At 36.5% G+C, this 24,734-nt stretch overlaps 1 protein-coding gene across 1 annotated transcript in view; it reads right to left on the reverse strand.

Annotated features, from left to right (window-relative positions):
* The window catches only part of CNGB3 (cyclic nucleotide gated channel subunit beta 3), a 58,395-nt gene that overhangs the window by 33,265 nt on the left and 396 nt on the right, over positions 1–24,734 (reverse strand). Inside the window, exons 3-4 of the mRNA XM_031058503.1 lie at positions 15,169–15,280; positions 415–569 (exon numbers count right to left, since the gene is read on the reverse strand). Of these exons, the coding sequence (XP_030914363.1) occupies positions 415–569; positions 15,169–15,280 (267 nt within the window). The remainder of the gene's footprint in view (positions 1–414; positions 570–15,168; positions 15,281–24,734) is intronic.

Raw genomic sequence — 24,734 nt, forward strand, 5'->3', positions numbered from 1 at the left:
GACTAAAAGTTTATTTACTTTATTTACACAGAAGATCTCATATCAAAGTGACTAACATCCACTCATAAGATATGTGTTTCTTCATATGTTTCAGATTCATCTTCATGAATAAACATCTCTGGGAGCTATTTCAAAATACAGAAAACTTATTGACATGAATGATTCTAGATACTGTCTCTATAAGCTTTTTCCCCAAATTCTTCAGTGATGTCATTCAAAGGGAGGTTGTACTTAGAGATTCTGGCTTATGGTACAGAAATAGGGATAAAGTGACTTCATAGGGCACAAAGTGATCCTTTCCAGTGGATAAACACACTATACCTACAAAAATATTATCACAGTGTTTTCTGTTACTACAAAATTATTTTCAGTTTTAAAATGAGCAAATGCACAGCTATTTCTAGAGGCACTTACAAGTTGGAGGACTTGCTTCAGGTGAAGATATCACTGGGTCATTCAGCTTTTCCTTATAGACATTTGCCCTTTCACGCAATTTCTTGACAATCTCTTGAAGCTGGGCATCAGCATACTCATTTGTTTGGGGACCTGGACGTGCTGGCTTCTGTGCACTGGTGAAAACAAAAGGGGGAAAAAGGCTTAATGTGCTGGAAATCAATGGGAGGAAACAGTGGTAATTCTATTTCTGAACTGAATTCAGACATTGAGATTGGATCTTTAGTGAGCACAGTGTTTATTCGTATCACTTCATTCTTGCTAAGTGGAAACCCAAGTTACCTGCTCTTGCCTCCTGCTCACATCAGCAGCAGTCTGTGTGTTCTTTCAAGCAGAGGTCAGGGTACCTTGTTTAACCTGCTGCATTAATGGCTTCCCACTGCTACTTTTCACCAAGTTCTACTGTGGCTGTGTAAGGCCTAGAGTTTTCTTGACATATTCACTAAGGCATCCTCTTCACATCTATGTATAAAAATGTGCTCGTTGTGATATGGCAATATCCTAGTGATGACAGGAAGTGAAGGTAGAGGAGGACGGACTTAAGCTTACTCTTCACTTTCTAATGTTGGGAAAATTTATTTCATCTATGATTTTTATGGTTTGTTATGGCTTACATGAGGTAGAAAACAATTGTGTCTGTTTTCAGTGGAAACAAAATACTGGTCTTCTTGCTGAGGTTTCTTCTTTTTCTGCTAAGAGTTTGCTCAGGGTCATAGTAACAGTAAGCTGATATTGCAGCACTCACAGCATTTGTTCAAACCTGAGAACTATTGATTTTCAAACACCTGCAGACTCATACTCTGCACCGAAACTAATGTTTTCATTAGGTTTTATGCATGCTGGGCAGTCAAATATAACATCCAGGTGAAAGTGATTCTTGATCAACACTTCAGTGCTTATTCTTACTTGAAATTTAATCCTTGATTATTTGCTACTGTCTGATTTTGCAGACTGGGATTGTTTCTGAGTGTAACTCAGCTGGCAGCTGGGCCACACATTTGGACTTCCCCTGTGTAGAGATCAGGACATGGGATTCTCTTTCTGTATCCTTGACTCAGCCCTTCTCAGCTGATGTGATGCATGGATGTCAGAGATGGTTGGAAATGGCTGTGACTGACACAAGGCAGCTTGAGGTCTCCTCCCAGTTGCCACAGGTCACAGTTGCCACCCTGTACTGAAATTCTGAAAGCTATGCCCAATATAGGAACTACAGAAGGAAATGTTTCTTTCTTTCTTAACAGTTTTTCAACTCTCACAAGTACCACAGGGATGTGGCTGCAGCAAGAGTAGCAGCAGATGAAAAGTGACATATGCTTGAAATGCCCAGATTCTCGAGAAAATCTTCCCAAATGTGAGTAGGGGAAAAGTGGTATGACAGTACCTTAGGAAGAAATGAACACCACTGCAAAGTGCTCTTTGAATAAACACCATGTCTCCTCAAGACCTAAACCTACTTTGAAATTTCTAACAGAAGGAGCTGTAGCTAAAAAAGGAGAGTGTCAGTGGGATGTGTCTAGCTTTTTGAGAAGCAGTTTTCTGGAGACACAACACAAATCACAGTGCCCAAGGAAGTATAATTTAAGTATATAAAAATCCTTCAGCAATAAAACCATTGGATAAAGTGGAGATATGCTCCACTTAGAAGCAGAAGCAAAAGTATATGGAAGTATATGCTTGTCATTCCTCTATTTTAAGCCTTGTATATTGTCTATTTCTTAAAACTCCTCAGACAGGAGACTAATCAAAACAGTTCTGATACATTTTGTAATTTCATGGCAGTTCCTTTTGTGTCACATTGTCTCTTTGCTCAGGCCATCTGCAATGTAATGACGTCCTTTCTGTTTTTGAGTTAACATCTCACAATTTTTTTTTTTTGCTTCTATGCAAAGAATTTAAAATAATTCTTAGTCTTTGCTGTTGCTGTGTTTGGTCCTGTTGTTACCTACTTTATAGTTAGGTACCCTTACCACAAGTGTCATGCCAAAGGCCCCTACTAACCTCTTTCTAGGAATAAGCTGCAAATTACTTGAGATTCTCCTCTTATTTCACAGATTTTCCAACAAAAGTTAAAGCCTCCTCTATCATGAATTTGGCACAATGTAGCACAGGGGAGCCATGTTTCCATTTGGTACTGATTAGAATCTATGCGACTTAGTTTAAAGTTATTTGCCCTGCAGTTGATGGGAAATTGATTTTCCTTGCCCTACTTCTCATTTGGCTTGCATTACCCCTACTCCATTATTTTCTTGTAACAAAATGCTTACTTTAAATTTTCTTTGGTTAATACAGATGGAAGCGACTGCATGTTGAACACTGCTAATTTGAGGATGTTTATTGTATATGAACTTTTTGTAGGGGTGCACTTTAAATTGCCTGGGCATTTAAACTTCACTAAATTACTTTTTATTAAACTTGACTCCTTCCGTTGCATTTTATCTTTGACCTGTGTGCAATATGTTACAGTAGGCCCAGGTCTATATTACTTACTCTCCGTGTAGTCCTTTACAGACTGGAAATGCTTATTCCCTGTACAAGTAACTTAATGTGGCCTAGGAAATGAAAATCAGGATGGCAACTCATGTACTATACACACAGCCTTGCTGCTATCTCAAACATATTTTGTTTAATGATAGCAATATATGTAATGTGAGAAGTATAATAATAATGTAGTTTTCTGATATTTTTCACGTCTAGATTTTATTTTTGTAACTTGTAGATTTAAACTTGTTTGTTCAGTGATAAAATTGCGATGCCTTTATTCTCCCCAAGCCACAAGAGAAGATTTAGACACCTATAGCATAATTAAAGAATATCACCTTGAGACAGGCTATGGAAATACTGTATTGAGTATACTAATGTATGCAACAGCTGTTAAGAACTGTGGCTTAAAAGTTTTCTGTGTTAAGAGTTCAAATAAACAGTGATAAGAAATGCAATAGCTCAGAAGTCTTGCCCGTTTCTAAGTTGCAATCTAGGGTTTTAATTCCTCTCTGTTTCTGGCCATGAATACCTGAGTTCAATTTCATGTTTAATCTACCAGGTGACCCCTGAGAAAATGTATTTCATAAATGTATGCTGCCTGGAAAATATCCATAATACTTTTTGCTGATTTCAGTTATAACCCTATTTTTTGCAGCACCTAAGAAACTTTCTCCTAATTACACTGAAATACAGTTCTTGGGTCTGCAATAGAGCTTTCAATGCTTTTATTGAGCTCTGATGTTGTGATTTATGATTGCATTTACAATCTCTGTCTTGAAAAAAAAATCTTTTCTGAATAAATTAGGGAGAATCTCTGATTCAGATAATCAGTTTTCAGAAGGATATGATAATACACAAAACATGATGGCACAGATGAGAAAGATTTTAGAGAGACAGAAAAATGTTATCCCAGGCATCATGAAATGGATTGATTCAAAAATACATCCTCAATTTTTGCTGACAATCCCAGTGTGAGTAATGCTATAGAAGCCCTGAGTTCCAAGCCTAAGATCGGTCATCATAAATTACTAGGAAAACTAGTAATAGAAAAAATCCAACATATCAGTCACTTGCTTGATACAGCAATAGAGGTATTCCAAAAAGCTAAATTCCCCTATTTTAATTATACTGTCTTTATAGTCCAAAGAAGGCTTCCCTGAGGAGAGGTTGAGAATGACTGAGACAGGTTTCTGCTCTGAATTGCCTGTGAAGAGAGACTATTTTTCTCCTTTATTTGCACAGGATGCTGACAGGATTCTAGGAGTGAGCTTTAATAGTCCCCTTCATGATTTTGCTACAAAATGTAGTAATGTACTAATAATGTTTAATAGGACATTGGATTTGGAAGATTAAAAAGTAGGAAGGATTCCTGTGCAGGAAAATTTGAGTTATTTAGTCCAAGTAATAGAAATGAGGACAAATCTAATGCCCCATACTACAGACACGTACTTAGAATCCAATTGTAAGACTTTCGTTTGTAAAGGCTGACATCATCACTTGCAGGTGAAAAAAGGATAAATGTCCAAGTGTTTAGACAAAGGGAAGTTGCCTACAAGCCATACATAATCTGCCTATGAAAAATACCGGTGCAAATATAACTGTAGAATGCATATTACATACTGCCAAGGAAGTAAATATTACCATTGGAATATAGCTCAATGTGAAAATTATTCTGACCAACTATACTCAAAAGATGCATTCCCATAGTCTAAGACACGACAAAGTCTCTTAGATTGGTCAAGGTTACTGGGAACATGACTTTGAAAAGGACAAAAAACCAGATTGAGACATAATAAGATCACTGTCTATGAGATCAAATTTTGGTGCTGAATCATGGGAAAATAGGTATTTGAACTGAGAAAAAGTATTGTGAGAAGAATAAATGTGGATAGAGGAACAGTGAATTATCATGAGTTAAATGTATGAAGAAAGTTTCCAAGCCTTTAATTACCAGAATTTTAGGGAGCTTTCATTATGAGTGCGGAGCAGGTGAAAGAGGTGTGATAGACTTCAAGATTATATTAGTTAAGATCATGAAGACTGTTGTAGGCTGTGATTCCCAAGAAAGCAAAAGAATGTATGCAGTCAGACATGAAATCCTTCTCAGCAAACAAACCTGAAATATATAAAGGTTTGGGAAGTGGATAAGTGACTTAACCTGTATATTTACCATCTACTTCTTCTTCCAAATATCTTAACAGCTCAAGTGCTAAGAAAGTAAGTTTCTAAGATACATAGATTATCTTAAAGTCCTGGAACAAGCTGTTCACACATCAGATTCCATGGACTTTCAAAAAGCTCTTAATTAAATTGTAATTTTCCTTAACTGTCTTGAAACAAGTGTCTTCCTCTGACCCATCATCTTTTCCTTTAATCACAGAATCATCAAAGTTGGAAGAGAACTTCAAGATCATCTAGTCCAACAGTCAACTCAGGACCATCATAGTTATCCCTAAAACAAGTACCACATTCAGACGCTTGCCTGGGCATTTTATTCCAAAGCTTTTCCACTCTTTCACTGATAACTTTTTTTCCTAACATCAAATCTGAACCAATCCTAGCAAGGGAAAGTGGTGATCAGGTGGGATCACCTTTACTGATACAGAAGATTATGTCCTTTCTATTTGCTGCATTTTTTAAATACTGGCATTATCTTGACTTTGCAATAAAACAGAATAAATCACATTTTTATTTAACTTCATTTTAGGATTGAGTTGTTCTTCACAACACAATTTTATTTTAAACTGATGTTCCTTTGTCTTACTATATATTTTATTACATGTTTCATTTATTTAAACATAGAGATACCATAATACTTGTGTCGGTTTTGGTTTAATGTATGTATAAGCAAGTACGGGCCATAGGCATTTATGAACTTCATGCAGAAAACATATAAGAAAATCTTTCCATTGGAATTCATGACTTTCCCTTAGTTCAGAATCTTTGTACAGAGATCATGCTTGTTTGCGCCCTAAGCAAATGTTCTTGAAAAAAAATGCATAGATCATCCATTTCCCAGACCTCATGTTGTGTTCATAAAGCAAAACAGATATGGAAGCAACAGCGCTCGCGTAAGGCACTATCTTTCATATTTATCCACTGGTATTGAACTCAGAATAAACTTCTTGATGCAATGCAGACTGAAATCTCATAATCTAGGCTGCAGAGATTCCTGCTTTTTAGCTAAATTTTGTTTCACAGCAGCTTCTCTGACAATCCTCCTAGTTATTTAGTCACAACAATCTGTGAATCCTCTAATCTTCTTTACAGTACTCTCTAAGGAGATGTCTGTCTCAATGCTGAACACATGGAACACTCACTGAGGTACCAGATTAAAATGTGAATAAGATTTTATTTTAATTAAAAATTCTGCAGTAGGGACTATAAAAGAAGTAGGAAGAAAGTAGTAGGGGTGTTGAAAGAATCAATTAGCTATGAAAAAATCACCTTTCCTTAAGGTAACAGGTGATATACTGTTTTTTAATTGCACTATTTATTATGATGTGAGAAATAAGGACAGAATAATTTCTAATACGAATTGCTTTAGAGTAAAGGTATAATAATCTAAAGAAGTAATTCTCATTTATTTCCTTATATGGTGCTGTTGTGTCATTGGGGCTTTCTTATCTGTAAGTAATTAAATCTGACTGGGGTATCTGCCATTTATAGGAATGTTTAACATTTTAGCATTTAAATACAAACACATATCTTATTTACATAAGCCTTTAATTTATGATTATGTAAAATAATTTAATCAAAATACATCTTTGTCCAGAGTTCATGAGCACAATGCAAACACTTCCTATTTTCTATCTTCCAGTTTTTCTTAATATGCAGGGAATTAAAAACTAAAATAAAAATGCCATAAAATTTCCCACTGTGAATGTTTTCAAAGGAAGGAAAAAAGTCTCAAAATTGAAAAACTTAATTTCCAATACATGCTTTTGTTTGTCATCTGTCTTTATAGAGTCTCTAAAATAATCATACAACCATAAGGCTCTAGAGACATTTGAGATATCCTGTCCTCACAGCTCAAAGCAGGATGAGGTACACCTGAAATATTCTTATCTAACTTTTTCTTAAATATGTCTTGGCTAGTCATGTCTATTCCATAATTTTCCTAAAGAATTTATTTCTGTGCTTCACTAGCTTCATTTTACAATTTCTTTTTCCTCAATGTAAATCTCTTTTGGTACAATTTGTCCTATGCATTTTGAACATGGTGTAAAATTTAAGGGCCCTTCTCTTTTATCTCACTTTTTGTCCATATGCACATTTTAATATTTTCCTTTTAAATTTTTTTTTCCAAACAAAAAGGATTTGGTATAAGGGTAATAATTGTATGATGACTAAGAATGTCAGTTAATTCTATAATTAAGGGCGTGTTCTCAAACTTCCATTGTTGCCCATGCTAATTATATAAAATCACCTTGGTGTGACCATCTTTGTTGCAAATCTAGAGTAAACTGTTGTACAGAAACCTGTGTAGGAGCTGACTACATGTACCTTTCCCAGGATCACACAGAAACTCGGAGAGAAAGAACCTATTCCTCTGAGATGACTTCCAATCACTGCTATTTAAGGTCATCCTTTCCCCTTCTACAAGACCCTGACACATTCCTTTCCAAGTGCAGCAGCAAAGCAGGTGTGCTCCCTGCAGACCCTGCTCATCGCACTTCTCCTCCTGGGTATCCTTTACCCAGGGTACTGAATAAAACTGGGCTGCCAGATGTGTTTGACCACTCATCTGACCTTCATATCTCCACCTGCCACTGTTTCCTCTGCTCCTCTATTGGGCTGTACAACATGGGATGTTTTCATCCTAAATTGCTAAGATTTGGAAAAAGAGTAAATAACTGGAGATGGGGTGTTTCAATAAAATATGTTGGACAAGATTAAACATAGGCATGAGGACTTACATTTGTCATGAAGTAATAATTAGTTTTCTTTTACTAAATTATGAGCATTATGTTTTAGATTTATATGACTCTTAGATTTATCAATAAAAGCCTTGATATATTTGCAAATGTTTGGTGCAAATGCTATTTAACTACAAATGCAATTTAAATATAAATATTTTATATTACACATAGTAGTGTATGTGTCACAATGCTCATTGCTTTGCTTTTTTCCCTGAAAATGACTCAACATATAATAGCAGAGATAAAATTTTGAATAAATTATAATTTCTCCCTTTACAAAAATGTTTCTTACTTTAAAAAATACTAAGTGAATGGAGGATTTACACAAAATGCACGAAATTGCCTTTAACAAAAGAAATCAATCAGCAGCAAATTATGACAAATAATACCCTTACTTTGTTACATATTCAAAAACCCCCAATTTCTTCCATTGATACCGTTAGCAATAAATATGTATGAATATTAGATGATTTGAAACAATGCAAGGGTAAAAAAATCTTGCATTTCTGTCTGTATAATGACATCCTTATCCTTTCCTCACTTCATTTATTCTTCAATGAAGAACTTCTGAATTCACTACTTTTTAATTTCAGGCTACCTACTTGATTGCCATGCAGAGTGAGTGAAATTAAATAGCAGGGGTAACTGCATCCTGCAGATCAGATAGATTTTAAAGGCTCTGGGAAAATTCATCTCAGCAAAGATTACAGCAAGTTTAATCCATTTTGGTACAGACAGCACACCATCACCTTTCTATTTAATTTGCAGGTTCTCAATGTAGTCATTTCAGAAACTCAAGTCCAAGAAGTAGAAGTAAAAGGCTCTGAAAAAAAAGGCTTAAGCAGAGGAACATAAGTGCTAAGAAAAGTATTTTATTTTTTAACACATTAATGTATTTTCAGTCAGGCTTAATAAATATATTAGATGCATTCTACCTGTTTACCATTTCAGGTACTGCAATGATTAGATGAAAACAACTAAGGAAATGTATTAGCCTCTCCATAAAATGTACTTGGAACTGTGTTTAAACTGGGATTTTTTGTAAGGCCTAGCATTGGCCTTGTTTTACTTCATCTAAATGCGATTGGAGTTTATTGCCATGAGTATCATTTTGGTACATCCCTGGTGCTCCTACAGTAATGAAGGATTTCTGGAGACTCTGCAGAGGGTTGATACTGGGTTTCTTTCACTAATGTGCTGAGATTTTTTGCTTGTGGTAGGACATAGTTTTTCTAAGGTGCATCTCCTGGGTGAATTTATGTGTTGTAACTAGTGGATAGCAAGCACTAATAAGCACAGTAATTTTCTTTTTCGAGGCTATTGAAGTAAATGAAGTGCATTACTCACTAAGAACATGCTACCAGCAGGAGTTATCTTTATTAACCTGGCTATGCACCACATAGCAAATTGCCTCTTAATCTTTGTTTTGTTTTCTTTTCTTGCTATTAAGCAAATTAAAGAGGGGGAAAATCTTTATAAAGGACTAGTAGAGTCTATTAAGTAATAGGATGTGGCTTTGAAAATGGCAAACCACAAGCATGAATTTCAGTTTGCCTGAACCACCCATGGTCATATGGAGGCTTGCAGTACTGGAATTCCTTTTTTTGAAAACGTTGAAAGCTGTGTTTCTGCATTTGAAAAAGCAAAACCAGATGAGTATGCTTTCTGGGTGGGAATGATATTTTTAAAGTAAGTTTAATATTTTATTAAAATGTATTTAGTGCATTTTATATTTTATTTTTATATTTTGTTTGTAATAGCTATATTCTGAAGGTGGCATATCAGATATAATGTTTTGTTCCTCTCCGAACATAACTGAGAATGTGTAAGATTTTGAGATGAAATCTAAAAGCATAGAAAGTCTCAGTTATATCTACTGCAATTTTTTCCTGTCTGTGGTCTTGACTATTTAGCCTCCAAATATGGATTATTATTATTTTATGCAGTATTTTGCATGGCAGGGCTCATGATCTTTGACTGGGGTTTCAGTGTACTGCCTTAGTATAAATAGTACATTGTAATCTCTTTGGTAATCTGGGAAGATGAAATACTCTTACAAATTCAACAGGGCTTAAAGGCTTTTACAAGACACAGAGGAGAGAAGAGGTCACAGAAGCTCTTTTTGTCCCTCCATTTCCTCTGATCTCTACTCTCAGGTGCTTTGTTTACCTTCTTCCACACTCTATCTTTTCCAGGACTTGATGCAACCTTGTCTCATACCTTGAAGCTTTGTGCTAGTTTCTTGTCAATAAGACTCCCTGTCTTCTATTAGAGTGCAAATGAGGTGCTCAGTGTTCTTCTGCTCCTTTATTTCTTGCTGTGAAGAGACAGGGTAGCCCTAGCCCACCCTTCCAGAAGTTATTATTGCTCAGCAATTAGCTATTAATGAAAATTACCTCTTGCTCTCTTATATTATCAATAAAGATAGAAGGGAGAAAAAAATAAATTGGCAGACAGAGCCAATTTGTGTGCAATTCTATCCAAGCCATTAGAAAACAGATATTAAATGTTTCAGTCACTAGACTGTAATTCAGTGCTTGGTATATCATCCATTCTTGTCCGTTTCTTCTTTCAGACATAGTGTTCAGGTGGCTGAGACCAGTGTTGTGTCTGTCTAGTCTTTATTAAAGTCCATCACCATGTACTGGAGTATTTAAAAAAAATGAGGATGTGCTGAGGGGGAAAGGAAAATTGTTGGTTTTTTGTGTGTTTGGTTTTTTTTTGGTTTTATTTTTTGGTTTTTTGTGTGTTTAGTGTTTTTTGGTTTTATTTTTTGGTCTGGGTTTTTTTTTTTGGCGGACAGACGATTTCTATGGGAATTTTTAGGAGCAAATGCAGTATTGGTCAAAGATTTCATTCGCTTAGCAAGCAAGAAAAAAAAAATTGCTCTTTTAGAGGAAATTAAAAAAATGTGCTGTTCCAAACAGTAAAATTGCCTTCCTTCCCTCTTTCTTATTCTATGTATCTGAGCTTGCACAGATGTATTTTAAAAAATTAAATGTCACAGTAACAGCAGATAAGGTGAAAATTTTTCTATTAACATTTCCATGAAAGTTGATGAGCTCTGGATGCATATGATTTGTGAAAAAATATATCCATGAACCTTATTTCATTATCTGTATTACTCAGGCATATAGCCATACTGATTATTTCTTGCAAATCAGGTGACTTTTGATTAAACTTTGACTCTTGAAAGATAATTAGCATAAAAAAAATAATCTACACAAATTAATTGCCCTGGGACTCCCAGCGGGACTTTCACCCACACTCTGTGCCCATGGATCTTTGCTGTCCATTTCAGGTCAGGCTTTGGTCACTGCATGGGCAATATTAAGGTGTGTCTTCCTCCAGCTCTGTCTCTGGTCCTGTCTCCCAGACAGACTTTGGACCTGTCTTGTAGCCTTGTCTCCAGCCCTGTCTCTGACCCTGTCTTTTTTCTCCTGACTGGACTCCATGGATGGACTCTAAACCTGGTCCACCACTTGGCCTTGTTGATGGAGCCTGTTGCTAGGATCTTGCTGTGTTCAGACCCTGTGAGGGTGAATCTTGTTGGCAAGAACATGTTTGTGCTGGGATTATCTTGCCTCTCATATCCTCTCCTCCCAGTGAACTCCTCACATCAACCTGAAATATATCTGGGCAAAGTCTAAAATTCCAGTTAAGAAAATCCTACCAGTGATTTTGCCAATCTTGATTTCCATAACAATATCATAGAATCATAGAATTGCTTGATTTCCAATAGAACTTTAAAGATCATTTAGTCCATCCCATCTGCTTTGGACAGGGACATTGTCCAGTAGATCAAGTTGCTCAGAGCCATGTCCAACCTGACCTTGAACAACTTCCAACAATGGGACATCCACAACTTCTCTGACAAACCAGTGTCTTACCACTCTCATCACAAAAAATTTCATCCTCATATGTAGTCTAAATTTGCCTTCTTTAAAATCATCACCCTCTGCAGAATTGCAAGAACAATCACAATTCTCTTAGCCTTTCCTCATAGGAGCGCCGCTCCACCTCTGATTATTTTTGCGGCTCTCTCCAGACCAGGTCAATGTCTCTCCTGTACTGAGGACTCCAGAGCTGGATGCAGCACTTCTGGTGGAATCTCAGCAGGCTGGAGTAGACAATGGTGAATCACCTTCCTTGACATGCTGGTTACACTTTTTTTGATGCAGCCTGGAATACAGTTCTGAGCAAACACTGCCATCCCACGGCTAATTTTTCATTCACTAATGTATCTCCAAGTCCTTCTCTGCAGGTCTGCTCTCAATCTGTTCATCATGCATGCTCTGTGGTTAGTGGTAATTAGTGTAACCCATGTGCAGAACATTGCACTTGGCCTTTTTGAGCTGCATGTGTAGGCCCACCTCTCAAGCCTGTAAAGGTCCCTCTGGATGGCATCCATTCCCTCCAGTTTGTAGGCTGCATCACACCAAGGGATAGTACTCATTACTAATCTCTATTTGAGAAGTATCCAAAAACATGGATTAAACAGTAACAGAGAAAACTCTTGGACAACTGGACCCTTAGTTGACTATCCTGACTGTCCTAACAGTCCTTGAAATAGCTTTGACTAATAAAACTAGCACTTTTCCAAATTACTCCCAGGTATGGAAATACACAGAAATTAGCAATGACCAAACTCTTCAGGAAGCATATTTTATTGTTCTAGTTGGCCTCAGAGCTAGACAGTGGTTTGAGAGTGTTTCATTTACTGCTACTTTTGTAGATCACATGCATCTATTTGACTCAAATTCTCAGCTTTTCTAGATGTGATAAAGGCAGTTGATTTCCCTAAAAATATTCTTGTGAGCAAATTTGACCACATAGACTCAATAAGGCAGTAACCTTGATAAGGAATGGTTCCTTAATAGACTTCCATGAACCTGAAGAAGCAATGAATTAAATTCTCTCAAAGGCACATTTTAAAAATCATTCTCCCTTCAGCTCTGACAGTCATACAGCAGATCTGTCGTTTAGTTTCATGCCAGTGCAACGATACCACTGCCATGACTTCCAGACTCTACTGCAGAATTTAGTGAGTAACTGTTTTGGCAGTACACTTTACCAAATATTTACTGTATTTTTGGAAACTGTTGCTCAAATTAGACTGACTAGGTATATCTGGTAGACACGTGACACTGAGTCAGAACACCTCTGAGAAAGCAATGTTTAACGTAAATATTGTTAATTTTCTTTTAACAGACAGATTTTGTTTCTACTAATAAGAAGCATACCCTTTTGTTTCATAAGCACATAATTATGTTAACCATGGTTACAAGATTTACTAGTGGAATTGTAAGCATTGAATAACATATTGTATGATGACAAAAAAAGGAGATTCTTATCTAGGTTTTCGTTTTTGACCTACCGATTCACATTGAAGTGACTAAGTTATTTATAACTTTCCATTCTTTCTAGTCAGAGTTATTTTTAATTGCATCTATTATTTTATAGAGGCATGTGCAGTAGCATTTTGTTTGATTATTTCCAGACACAATGTCTGTCTTAGTAAAGGGGAGGAAGTATGTAGTTAATTTATCATCTCTATAAATTAACTCCATGTCAGGGAAAGATTTTTCTTTGTGTCATTAGGACAATCAAATAGAAGGCAAAAACAAGCAGGAGGATTTTCTACCCAGTTCTGTATTGAGTGTATCAGTTTTTTTCCACTCAAAGTGATCTCAAAAGGCAGAAACTTCATGATGCATAGCAATGGGCCATGTGAGAGTAAAGACTTGAAGATGACTGACTAGATAACAGCTTTGCATAAAAGGATCTGGGGGTCCTGATGGACAACAAATTGAGCATGAATCCATACTATGTTCTAGCAAGTAATGAGGGCTAACTGCTTTAGAAAGAGCACCAGAGGTGCACAGCTAGAGTATGAGAGAGAAAAGAAGCAAGTTAAAGCAAAGGAAAATTTAATTCCATTTAGTTTTCATAATAAGGGTGGTCAAAGGGTGGACCAGATTGCCCAGAGAAATTATGGAAATTCTATTATTGATAATACAGATTCACAATTATGCTGAAAAAACTTTTGGGTGCCTTGATCTGACCTGGGAGTTGGGTCTAACCTCTAAATATTTTCAGCATGAGTTTGGACCTCACTCCTTCTGGAGAAGCCTCCCAGCCTGAGCTGTTTTATCAAGACCTTTATTTTCCATAGTGACACAGAGAGTGTCTTCAAGGGCACATTCAGCAAGTTTGCAGATGACACCAAGCTGGGTGGTGTAATCTGCAGGACTAAAGGAGAGCCAAAATATGATCAGAAGTCTGGGGCACTTTTCCTAAGAGGAAAGGCTAAGAGAGTTGAGGTTTGTCAGCCTGGGGAAGAAAAAGCTTCAGGGGGACCTTATTGGTAGCCTTTTAGTATTTGAAAGGGGCCTGTAAGAAAGATGTAGGCAAACATTTTAGGAGGGGTTGTAACATTACAAGATTTAACATTTTTAAACATAGAGAAGGCAGATTTAGATTAGATATAAAGAAGAATTTTTTTGCAGCATGACTGGTGGAACACTGGTACCTGTTAGGTAGAGGTGGTGGATGACCCATCCCTGGAAACATGCAAGGCCAGCTGGGATGGGGCTTTGAGCAACCTGAGCCACTTATAGCTGTCCCTGCTTATTACATAGGGGTTGGACTTGATGACCTTTAAAAGTCCCTACCAGCCCAAGGAATTCTATGATTCCATGGATCTATGAATCTCTGCTTCTGAAATGACGACAAACTATTCAAAGCTTATTGTTTTCTAGACTTCATATTTATTTTTATTTTCACAAAACAGTCACCTCAGCTTTTTACAAAGATTGAATGACCCTAGATCCTCCCCTGAAGGAATACTACTCTTTCATTTGTTTGTCTCTTCCCAGCAAGAGATAGTACTAATCTTCTGATTGTGGAGACTAAGGCTGATTTAATGGCATAGCTCCAGAAAAAAATGTGCAGGGTAAAAATTTCAAGTTGAAATGATGTGATAAACATTCCAGGTATTCAGGGCAGCATTCTGGGACTTTCTTCTTTGCTAAGATATAGTAATAATTAAGCAGCAGCACTGCTAAAATTTGCATGTAACTGTAATTGAGAAAATCCTTTTCCTCATTCCTGCAATTTAGGATGATGTACATAACAAACTATCAAAATCACATAATAAATGAATGCGTCATATATATGCTACCTAGAAATTGAAATAAAGCTCTTCAGATCCTTACAGGATGGACTTTTAAAGAATGGATATATGGCACACAGAAATGTTAAGTCAGGATGCCAGGTAGAATCTTCAAATTTTTAAATTACATTTACTCACTTAGCATCTTCTTTCCCATTTTTGAGTTCATGCTCTTCCTGTTGAGTTGTCTTAGCTGGTTCAGTTGAGTTTTCAGGTTTTGAAGGCTCAGGTGCTTTTGCTGGTTCTGTATCTAGAAAAAAAGGTTTTAATTTTTAAAAATGAATTTTTAAATAATTATAGTAATAATTTTGAAGGAATCACAGTCTGTCTGACATTATTTCTTCAGTAGATAAGCACTAAAAGACACAACTTCTGGGACTTGACCTCTGAACAGTATCCTGCATAAATCTGTTTCAGTGCTAACTGTAACTTCATGTTTATGATAAGGTCACCTTTTAGAATATGTAATTTACTTGTGGTTTTTAGATAGATTCATCAGTAGCCAGCTCAACAATGGTCAATTCAGAGCTCTTCTGTATTTATGAGGGACAAGAAGTGATGCAGCAAGGTAGAGGACAGCTAGATCTGTCCAGAAATGCCTTGTGAATACAGGAAAAAAGTGAAGAGTAGTTAATTTTCTTATGAATAGAAATGCTAATAAAATTATCTATGCTTCAGTGTTTGTGCTGCATCAAAGATGTTGCTTCAGCTGCCATGACAGTACTGTTCATTGCTGAGTAAATTATGATTGAAATATATCATTAAGGATGTATTTTGTCTAGTCTATTTCTTCATTTCTGTTACTAGTAACTTTTTTGAAGTCATCTAAGTAGGAAGTCTGTAGAGTTTTAAGCAAATGACATGGTCTCTTGCCATTTGAGTGGCCTTAAGTGATGCTTTCTTATAACTCGTCCCATATCTTTTTTTAAACTTCCATGTCGAAAAATAATCTGATAGCTCTCATCAGTCTGACACTTTGCATAATGGAGTAACAAGCTCAGCCTTCACAAATACTTAAAGTAATATAATGATAGAGCAAAAGCTTGGCAGCAAAACATGGCAACAAATAGATCAGGAGACTGTTGTATGTGCTGTATTTTAAGTTTGAGACAGCTCAAAGAAAATTAAATTTTGAATATTTTACATGGATACGCTAAAGTTACTTTTCTGATAGTTAAACTCCATATTTAGAGACTTATTCCTTTAAAAGAAGTAAAAAATTCCAGCACTTGTTGCAGCTTCTGCTGTCTTTTGAATTCATGGTTTGTAGTATCCCAGTTCTCCCTGCCTTGGCTCCACAATCCAAAAAGCCAAGTACTCAATCAAGAGTGACAGCAAAGCTAATCTCAACATTTCTGTAATCACCTCACTTTGGGAATTTTTTTTGTAATAGTAGTTACTCCTAGCTGTATCTATAGTCTACAATCTGATATGAACAATTAGAGCAGTGAAATGGTGCTGAAAGAATGGCATTGGATTTATATCTGTCAGTCATAAATATCTGGCATATCTGGCAGATAAATTTCAAATTAGGTGTACTGTGATCCACTGAAATTAGTGACAATAAACAGCTTGAATAAAATAGTTTGAATTGTGGACTTATTCTTCTGGTTTGGTTTTATTCTAAAGGAATCCAGTTATGAGGTCCTAAAGGGTTTGGGGGTTTTCTGGGGTGAAAAAAAAAGAGGAAATCAGGGGACAATCAAGAGGGCTTTTTTAGAAGAGCATTCTTCATTGACACAAAATGCCAGTGTAGTTACACTGTTTAGTGGAACAGGCTCCTGAATAAGACAATCCATCTTTGGAATGACAATATGTATGAGAAGAAAAAAGCACAAAGTAAAAATATATGGTGCTTGCACAGAAACACTCCTGTGCAGAGGATAACAACTTCTAAGCTTGATAGATATTCTCAAGGTATTCAGTCTGACGTCTGAACCCACACTGACCATTAAATGCTGATTGCATTCAGACTGAAGGAAAGCCTTGAAATCCCATGAATATTCCAAATTTTTACATACAGAGATTAATAAATTTCTAGCAGGGCTTATTTGCATTAATATTAGAATGTCAGGGCCTAGCAGCATTAATAGCTGTGTGTCAATTTTTAATTTTTCCTTTCTGTGTGAAATTGAAAGGGCTGTCTGCATAGTCACATATTAAAAAAAATAAACCTGTTGCTCTTCACTTCTTGAATCTAGCTTCTAGTCTTCTAACTCTTGAAACCAGGCCCAAAGGAATGCCCTTAATAACAGTGTGGTAGTCATTTTAAGGAAAAATTAGACTACAGCTGTTGGTTTCCAGAATAGATAATGATCCAGCAGGTAGGTGGCAGGTTTGCAGGACAGCTTTGTATAACTTTGGCCATGGTAGTGAAATCATGAGTGAGAAAAAAGGCAGAATCTTACCAAGGCATCAACAATGAATGCAATTTTTGAAAACCTACAGATCCATGCTGACTCAACAAAATAATGGGTTTGAGTTTTTCTGAATTATTTGCATTCCCATTGTGCTGGCATACAGGTGGATGAAGTTCCCAATGCATTAGTGGTGGGAGTTGAGGAATGAAGCCCACTGGTGTCTACAGATTCTAAATATTTGGCCTTCCTGTAAGGATAATGTATTTTAAAGCTGTATTAGGATAAATATTGCTGGTTCTATTTTAAGATGGAAGAGGAAAGTGACAGTTGTGGAAGTATCACTTTGTGGAAAAAACACTGTTTATTGGAATCCCTCCAAATAAATCTGATTAAATTTATAAGCCCACCGAAACCTCATCATACCAGTGATCTGCCTAGGACCCAAGGAGCAAGGAACAAGATGCAATTTATAAAACCTATTTGTTTACCTCTCTTAGGTAAGTTTTTAGGTATTAAGATACAAATAAAGGTCAGCAGCTGGATAGTAGCAGTTTGAGTACAGAACAGAAAAAGTGCTTTTGCTTTGCTATAGTTCAGGAAGGGAAGAATTTATTTGCTAGAATTCCCAGCCAGCTCCACTGTCTTGCACTAGCAGTCTGACCAGCATCACTTCTATGCTTCCCCTCCCATCTCTACTGGTTGGATATACATAAATGCAGAACTTGTCATGGCTAGCAGTTACTAATGCAAAAAGCAAGAGTTTCCTCAGCTTCTTCTTTTATCTGCTCAAAAGCACATTTTAGTTCAACTTAATCATCAACTGACATAATCTTATTATATTTTGAATCCACAATACATTGTTTTATAGGGTGATTCACAAAACAGTGATTCACTTTTATCTTCTTTTTCGTCTGTGGAAGCCATATTTCCATCAGAACACCCACACATAATGCCTATTTCATATTAATTAAATATATATGGTCAAATACTTCCTTCTACTTTTAACTTCTTAGTGACTTTTACAAAAATCTATTAATTTTAAAATACACTGTTGCTTAAAAACTACTATATGATTGCATAATGATAGTGTAGTACTAATTATAGTTGAGCTGCTATGTATGTAATACAGTTGTATATGTTACCACTCATTTCTGATGTTTATTACCAGGATTAGTGTAAGCAATTTTGATTCAAAGAACATTTAATGTTGCTCTTTTTTGTTCTGTCAGTAATGAAAAATAATCCTGCAGATCTGATTGGTCTGAACTATCTTGACTCTTTTCCAATACTTGGCAGAAACACAGAAGAGAATTAGTCATGGTAGACAAAAAGACAAAGAAAAAGGAATACTTTAGATTTCTTCTGTTGAATATATATTTGGTGGTTACTTGCAAACTTTTTGTAGCTTGATGTTTGTGCTCTGTGCTGGTTTCAGCTGGGGTAGAGTTAATTTTCACCAGTGGCTGGTGCTGGATCTGGGCTGAACACAGGGCTGATAATACAGAGATGTTTTTGTTATTTCTAGGCAGGGCTTACACAGTGGTGAGGAGACTGGGGATGCATGGAAGCCTGTGAAAGACATAGGTGGAACAGCTGATCCTAACTGACCAAAGAGATATTCCAGGCCATATGACACTGTCCATGCTTAGTATATAAACTAGGAGAAAGAAGTAGGAAGGAAGTTGGGAGTGATTGTATCTAACTTCCCAAGTAACTAACTTCCCAGTCATGCTGCACACGACTGGAACCCTGCTTTCCTGGAGATGGCTCTCAATGGGAATTGAATAATTCCTTATTTTGCTTTGCCTGTGTGCATGGCTTTTGCCTTCCCTAATAAACTGATAAAATATCTCAACCCACAAGTTTTCTAGCTTTTATCCTTCTGATTCTCTCCCCAGTTCTGCTGGTCAGAGAGTTAGTAAGAGGCTTTGTGGGGCTTGGTTGCTCACTGGGGTTAAACTGCAACGTGCCTGTATGATAACATTAATTTAATAAAATTAATTTAATATACAATCAATGGTGCCAATTTTAATGGTTCATGGACCTTGAGGGTAGACAGCATTGTTTGAAACAGGAAAAGGTGTATAAAGACATGATTAGAGTCTGCTAGGAGGAGGCAGAGTGACTAATGTTTGAGTAATCTCTTCTTTTTAGCAGTGACGTATTATCTGCCTTAGAAACATAATTTTAAGCACTTAAAATCAGTGATTTTTTTTGACATTTCCTCTTTTTTGCAAAGTGTTAGACATTTCAAAATATGTTAGAAATCTCAGATTGGCTTTTAAGTGGTATTGCCTGCAAAGCAGCATAGAGAGCAGGTTCTCTTGAATAGCTGGAGTAAAGACTAACTTGGCATTTGGAGCAATGGAATAGGAACAAGAGAACCAGTCTACAAACTACATGTAATGCTTGTGACATAGTTAGTCATTTGCCTGATTGTCCTTGCCTCACAGAGGTGTTCTTGAGCTATCCAAAAGATCTAAAAATGGCTACAGGTCACAAAGATCTCAAGAAAAAATAAAAACACAGAAAACCTATGGATGAAGGAGAGAAAAGGCTTCAGCTCTGACATTAAAAAATGCACATCTTTATAAACTTCTTCTTCTGATATGAACAATTAGAGCAGTGAAATGGTGCTGCAAGCATGGCATTTCTTGAAGCAATGTTTCTTGAACTTATTCTATGTGCAGGGAAAAAAAGTTTAGAAATCAGCAGGGGTGAAATAAAGAATCAGTAAGTAGGTCCATCTTAACACTCAACTTCAGTGGCTAACAAAAGTATTATTTAAATTTATTTTCTGTGAAAGAAAGATTGTATGAAGAAGTTGAGTTTGTTTTCCTAACATTTAGACATGTCACTCAGGTGAAAAATGAAGATCTGAGAGGAGTTAAAAGACTTCACATTAGCAGGAGTGATTAAATCTGATTAAACATATTCAAGTCCTTGGTAATCTTTGAAAAAATTTTTTATTTTTTATATTATTTTATGGAAATAATAGCTGCCTGTTTTCTGAGTGCCAGTGATGAGCATAAAGGATAAGGTGACAAGGAATAAGATTATTTCAAAGTCTCTTTGGATTGGCAGGTTTAGTCTATTGGGCTGCAGCTTATAAAATGACATACTTCATTTGTATTTTTTGAAATAAAAATCCCTTCTTTAAGTCTGGATTTCCTGTTGTTAAGGGACAGGTCTTGTCTTGCTGCTTAAGGGCAATTTAAGAGTCAAATTCACAACAAGCCAAACAAAGGTTTTAGCAAAATTTCACCTTTAATTCAAATCACCCTTCTCAGAGTTTTAACTCAGTTGTAGTCCATGCAGAGTTAGCTGGTACCTAATTAACCAGAACCAGCCAAGGTTTTACAGCATAGGATTATGGTACACTCAATAAATACATCTGCTTTATTTCTTCTCCAGGAAGGGAGAGCAACCATATTCTGTATAACAGCTAGTGATCAAGCCTCTCCTCTTGGCTCTGGGCCTTATTTATTTGCGATAGGGTCAAATATATGTTGGGAGGGGTTTTTTATCCCCTTTTTTTAAAATATTCAACAATTGTAATATAAATATATACTGAAATAAAAGTCCTTCATTCTTCCTGCATGGTAACCCATGTGTAGGTCAGTTACATGCTTCATTCTAATTTCTCAGATTCCATAGGGTTTTGCTTTCTTTTCTGCCCGATGGCCCAGAGGTTAGGAGGAACATGAAACTTCCTCCCACTCCTCTCTAGCCTAGGTTTTACACAGGTAGTTAGGCAGCTCTACAAGAGTGGGGGAGATATGAGTTTGAATCCTCTTATTATGAAAGAGGCAAGGTATAACAGATAGGCTAATATGTCAGAGGGGACAGCTACCAACAGCTTCTGCTTTTAGTTGTTTTCTTAGTGGAAAAGTGACAGCTCCTCAAGTACCTGAACAGAAGAGGGAGTCTAGAGTGAAGTTCCTTTTGAGCAGCCCTTCCTCTGTGGTGCTGTTCTTACTTGAGATACTTTTCAAAGCATCTAGGCTCTGAATATACTAAATGTCACTGAACGTTAACATGGTAATCTCTCAGAAGGGAGTAGAAGCGCAATTCCAGCATGTATAGAAATACCTATGGTAGTTTTACTTTAGCTTTCTCACTCAAGTCCTACCAAGAACAAAGCAATGCCAATATGCACTTTAGTAAAAGCTAAATAAATGTGACTGTGACTTTGGAAAACATCTTTGAGACACTTGTTCGTCACCCTTGAGCCAAGAATGACACAAGAACAGATGAGAGGCCCAAAGCAAGAGGAGAAAAGAAGGGTTTATTACAAAAGATTCTTTGGTTTTTATAGAGTGATATGATACATTCCACTTGATTGGCTAGTTAATAAAAAACATTTTTCTCACAAACAGTCCTTGAGAAGAATAGAAAAACAAGGTGTGAAAACACCACCTGTAGATTATTTATACTAACAAGTTTATCACATTCCTACAATTCCCTAAAAATCCTCACAAGCCATGGTGAGAAACGATTGCCGTTTCTCTCTCCCTGACCGGCTGGCATCCCCACTTGTTGATTTAGTAGAAGATCAAAACCCAAAATATTGGAAACAGTCAAGTTTCTAGTAAGGGAAAAATGTAAAGATGAGGACAGACTTCAGAGGAATACTAAAATGTAGTTGAAAAGAATCAAACTGGAATTATATGTCAGGAGAATTAAATAAATTATAAAACAGAGAATGATAATGCATCAGCAGCTGGCAGGTGGAGGCTGGATATGTCCTTCTAAAGAGAGCACCAACAGAGCTATTGAACAACAGTGGGTAAAACAAGGGAAGCATTTGTATAGCCAGTCAATTATGGGACATGATAAATATGCAAAGAAATGATAGCAATTGGATTCAATGTCACGGAGAACCTGTAATTAGGTGAATCACACCTTGTTAAGTACACAAAAATTGCAGGGAATGAATTAAAAAAATGAACCCATTATGGAACAAACTGGCTAAGCACACAGAATTAATTACAGAGTGAAGTAATTATGCAGAGAATTAATCACAAAGCAAGTTAGTGATAGAGAGGGCAACTGAGGAGGCAGAGATAGGGCAATGAGTAGCCAAGAAGCCAAAAGTACCAGGGGTTCCTGGCTGACCTAAGTGGCCAGGTTTTAATCAAGCAGGCTCCAATGGTACCTCCTGTTGGATTCTCATGTGTACTGGAAATATTGTGCTGCTTTGTGAAGTACATAGAGAAAGGAAAAAGGTGATGGCTGGTTTTGGGGATGCGAAAGAAGGGGGTGAAGATAAGCTCTACTCAGTCTGTTGGTTTGTGTTTAGCGCCATGGAATTGCAAACTGATACTATGATTATGGGTTTTTCTGGTCTATTTTATTTTGATTATACCAGAGAAAGTAACAAGAGGCCTTGGAAAGGCTTTTCTCTAACACATTTGAAGTTCTCTATTTAGCTGATCTTCCTTAACTAATGTTGTTTGAGCTCTGGCTGTACTCCAAATTTATATGTATATTTACAGCATAAAATGCTTTCTCTAGTCTCTCATCCTGTGCTTACCCACACAAATTCTAATTTTCTTTTTCCAGAAGATAATCACACAATTTTGAGCCTGACACAAAGTTCACAAAATTTTGCAGAAGTTTATCTGGACCCTCCTGTGAACTGCTTTAAACTAGTTTCCATTTTTTTGTCCAGAGATATTGAAGTTCCTTATTTGGCTCAGAAAATAGGGACTTGCATTCAGGCTGGTGAAAATCATAAGCTTCTTCTGAGGTGTGGTCCCTGTAAATTTTCTGGCTTTTATAGCCATTGTCTATCTAACTCATAAATACTCTTCATGTCTTGTTGCAGCTGTTTGAAAATGAGACTTGAAGTACCTTCCAAAAAAGGATAGATTTAAAAATACTCCCAAAATACATGGACCTATAAATAATACTGTGTTATTATAATTTCTTGAAGTAACTAATGGTGTAGTTGCTACTATACAACCATTTACATTTTAGAAGGAAAAAAAAGTAGTTTATTATGTTGAAATATATCTTAATGATTTATATTTATCTGAAAAATAAGATTAAGTTTTTAATAGAAACGAATTTCTGTACTGATACTCCATTCTGTCATGGGGTAGTATCTGTGACTTAGTGTTGCTAAAAAGCCAAATATCAAATTTTTTTTTTTTCTATTGCTGCTACAGTTAATTCAGGTCAGATTTTTTTTCTCTTAATTTCATGCTACAGCCATTATATAACAAGACAGTTGCATTAAATAGAATTTGTTTAAAGTTTCATTACATGAGGAAACAAATTGTGACACTTGCTATGATTACACAAACACAAGACAGGTTTATGAATGTTTCCTTATAATCTTTTTCCAGTTGCTTCACTCTTAGTTATTTTTATCACAGAAAACTGGAGATCCCTCAGTCTTTGCTTTGCTGCTTCAGTGAAGTGAACATGAACTGCTCTCCTAAAGGGAAAGCATGAGGTGACAGGAAGACTGGACTCTGTTTTTCTCCAGAAGTGGAGGATGGAAAAGGAAAGGGCTGCACCACTCATGCTGTGAGGGAGGGAGGAGGGGATGTGGCCCAGCAGTAGTTGGTGCTTCACCCACCCTGAGCCTTTATTTTGGTAGCAGGTGTAAGCAGTCATTCAGGCTCTGGTATGCACAAAACAGGCTTGGCTACTGGAGTGGAGGTTGGGGAAGAGGAGGGCAGGATATCCATGGCCAGTGGTCTCTGTCTCCAGAAACTGTCTGCTTAGGCAGAAAATTACCTTGTTTTACTGCCCTGAGTTCTATGTTCCTGGGTACCAGTTCTGAATAACTTCTGAATGGGGATGGCAAATGTTTCTAACAGCATTGCTTTTTTTTTCCTTGCTTTTTTTTTTTTTTTTAAGTTTGGAATGGCTGTTCAGTGAAATATTCGAATGTCAGATTGTTAAAATTCTGAAAATTCTGTCTTATTTTTTCTTGTACCTCTTATCTGTTCTGGTATCTCTTCTGGTGAGAAGAGTGAGTAAAAGAGACATTAAAAATATACTTTGTTTTTCTTAAGCCACTAAATACCTTTATTTTAAGATTTCTAAGGAGCCAAATTGCAGTAAGAGCACATAGAGCTTCCTAGACTAGCTGATCAGAGGGGGCAACTCATGAAGGCACTGTGTGCTTGAAAGCTTGTTGCCTTTTGTTATTGTTGGATACTGTTCCTATATTTGCCACAAATCATTGGCCTGGGGTCACTGACAATTCCGACAATTTTGAGATCTTAATTTCTTTCACAAAGAAAAAAATAAGAGCTCCTGCCAGAGCACTAGGAGAACAACAGTTTCATTTACAATCCTATAGAGAATACATATACCATGTCCAGA

Source organism: Geospiza fortis, unplaced genomic scaffold (genome assembly GCF_000277835.1).
Source record: "Geospiza fortis unplaced genomic scaffold, GeoFor_1.0 scaffold7, whole genome shotgun sequence".
NCBI lineage: Eukaryota > Metazoa > Chordata > Aves > Passeriformes > Thraupidae > Geospiza > Geospiza fortis.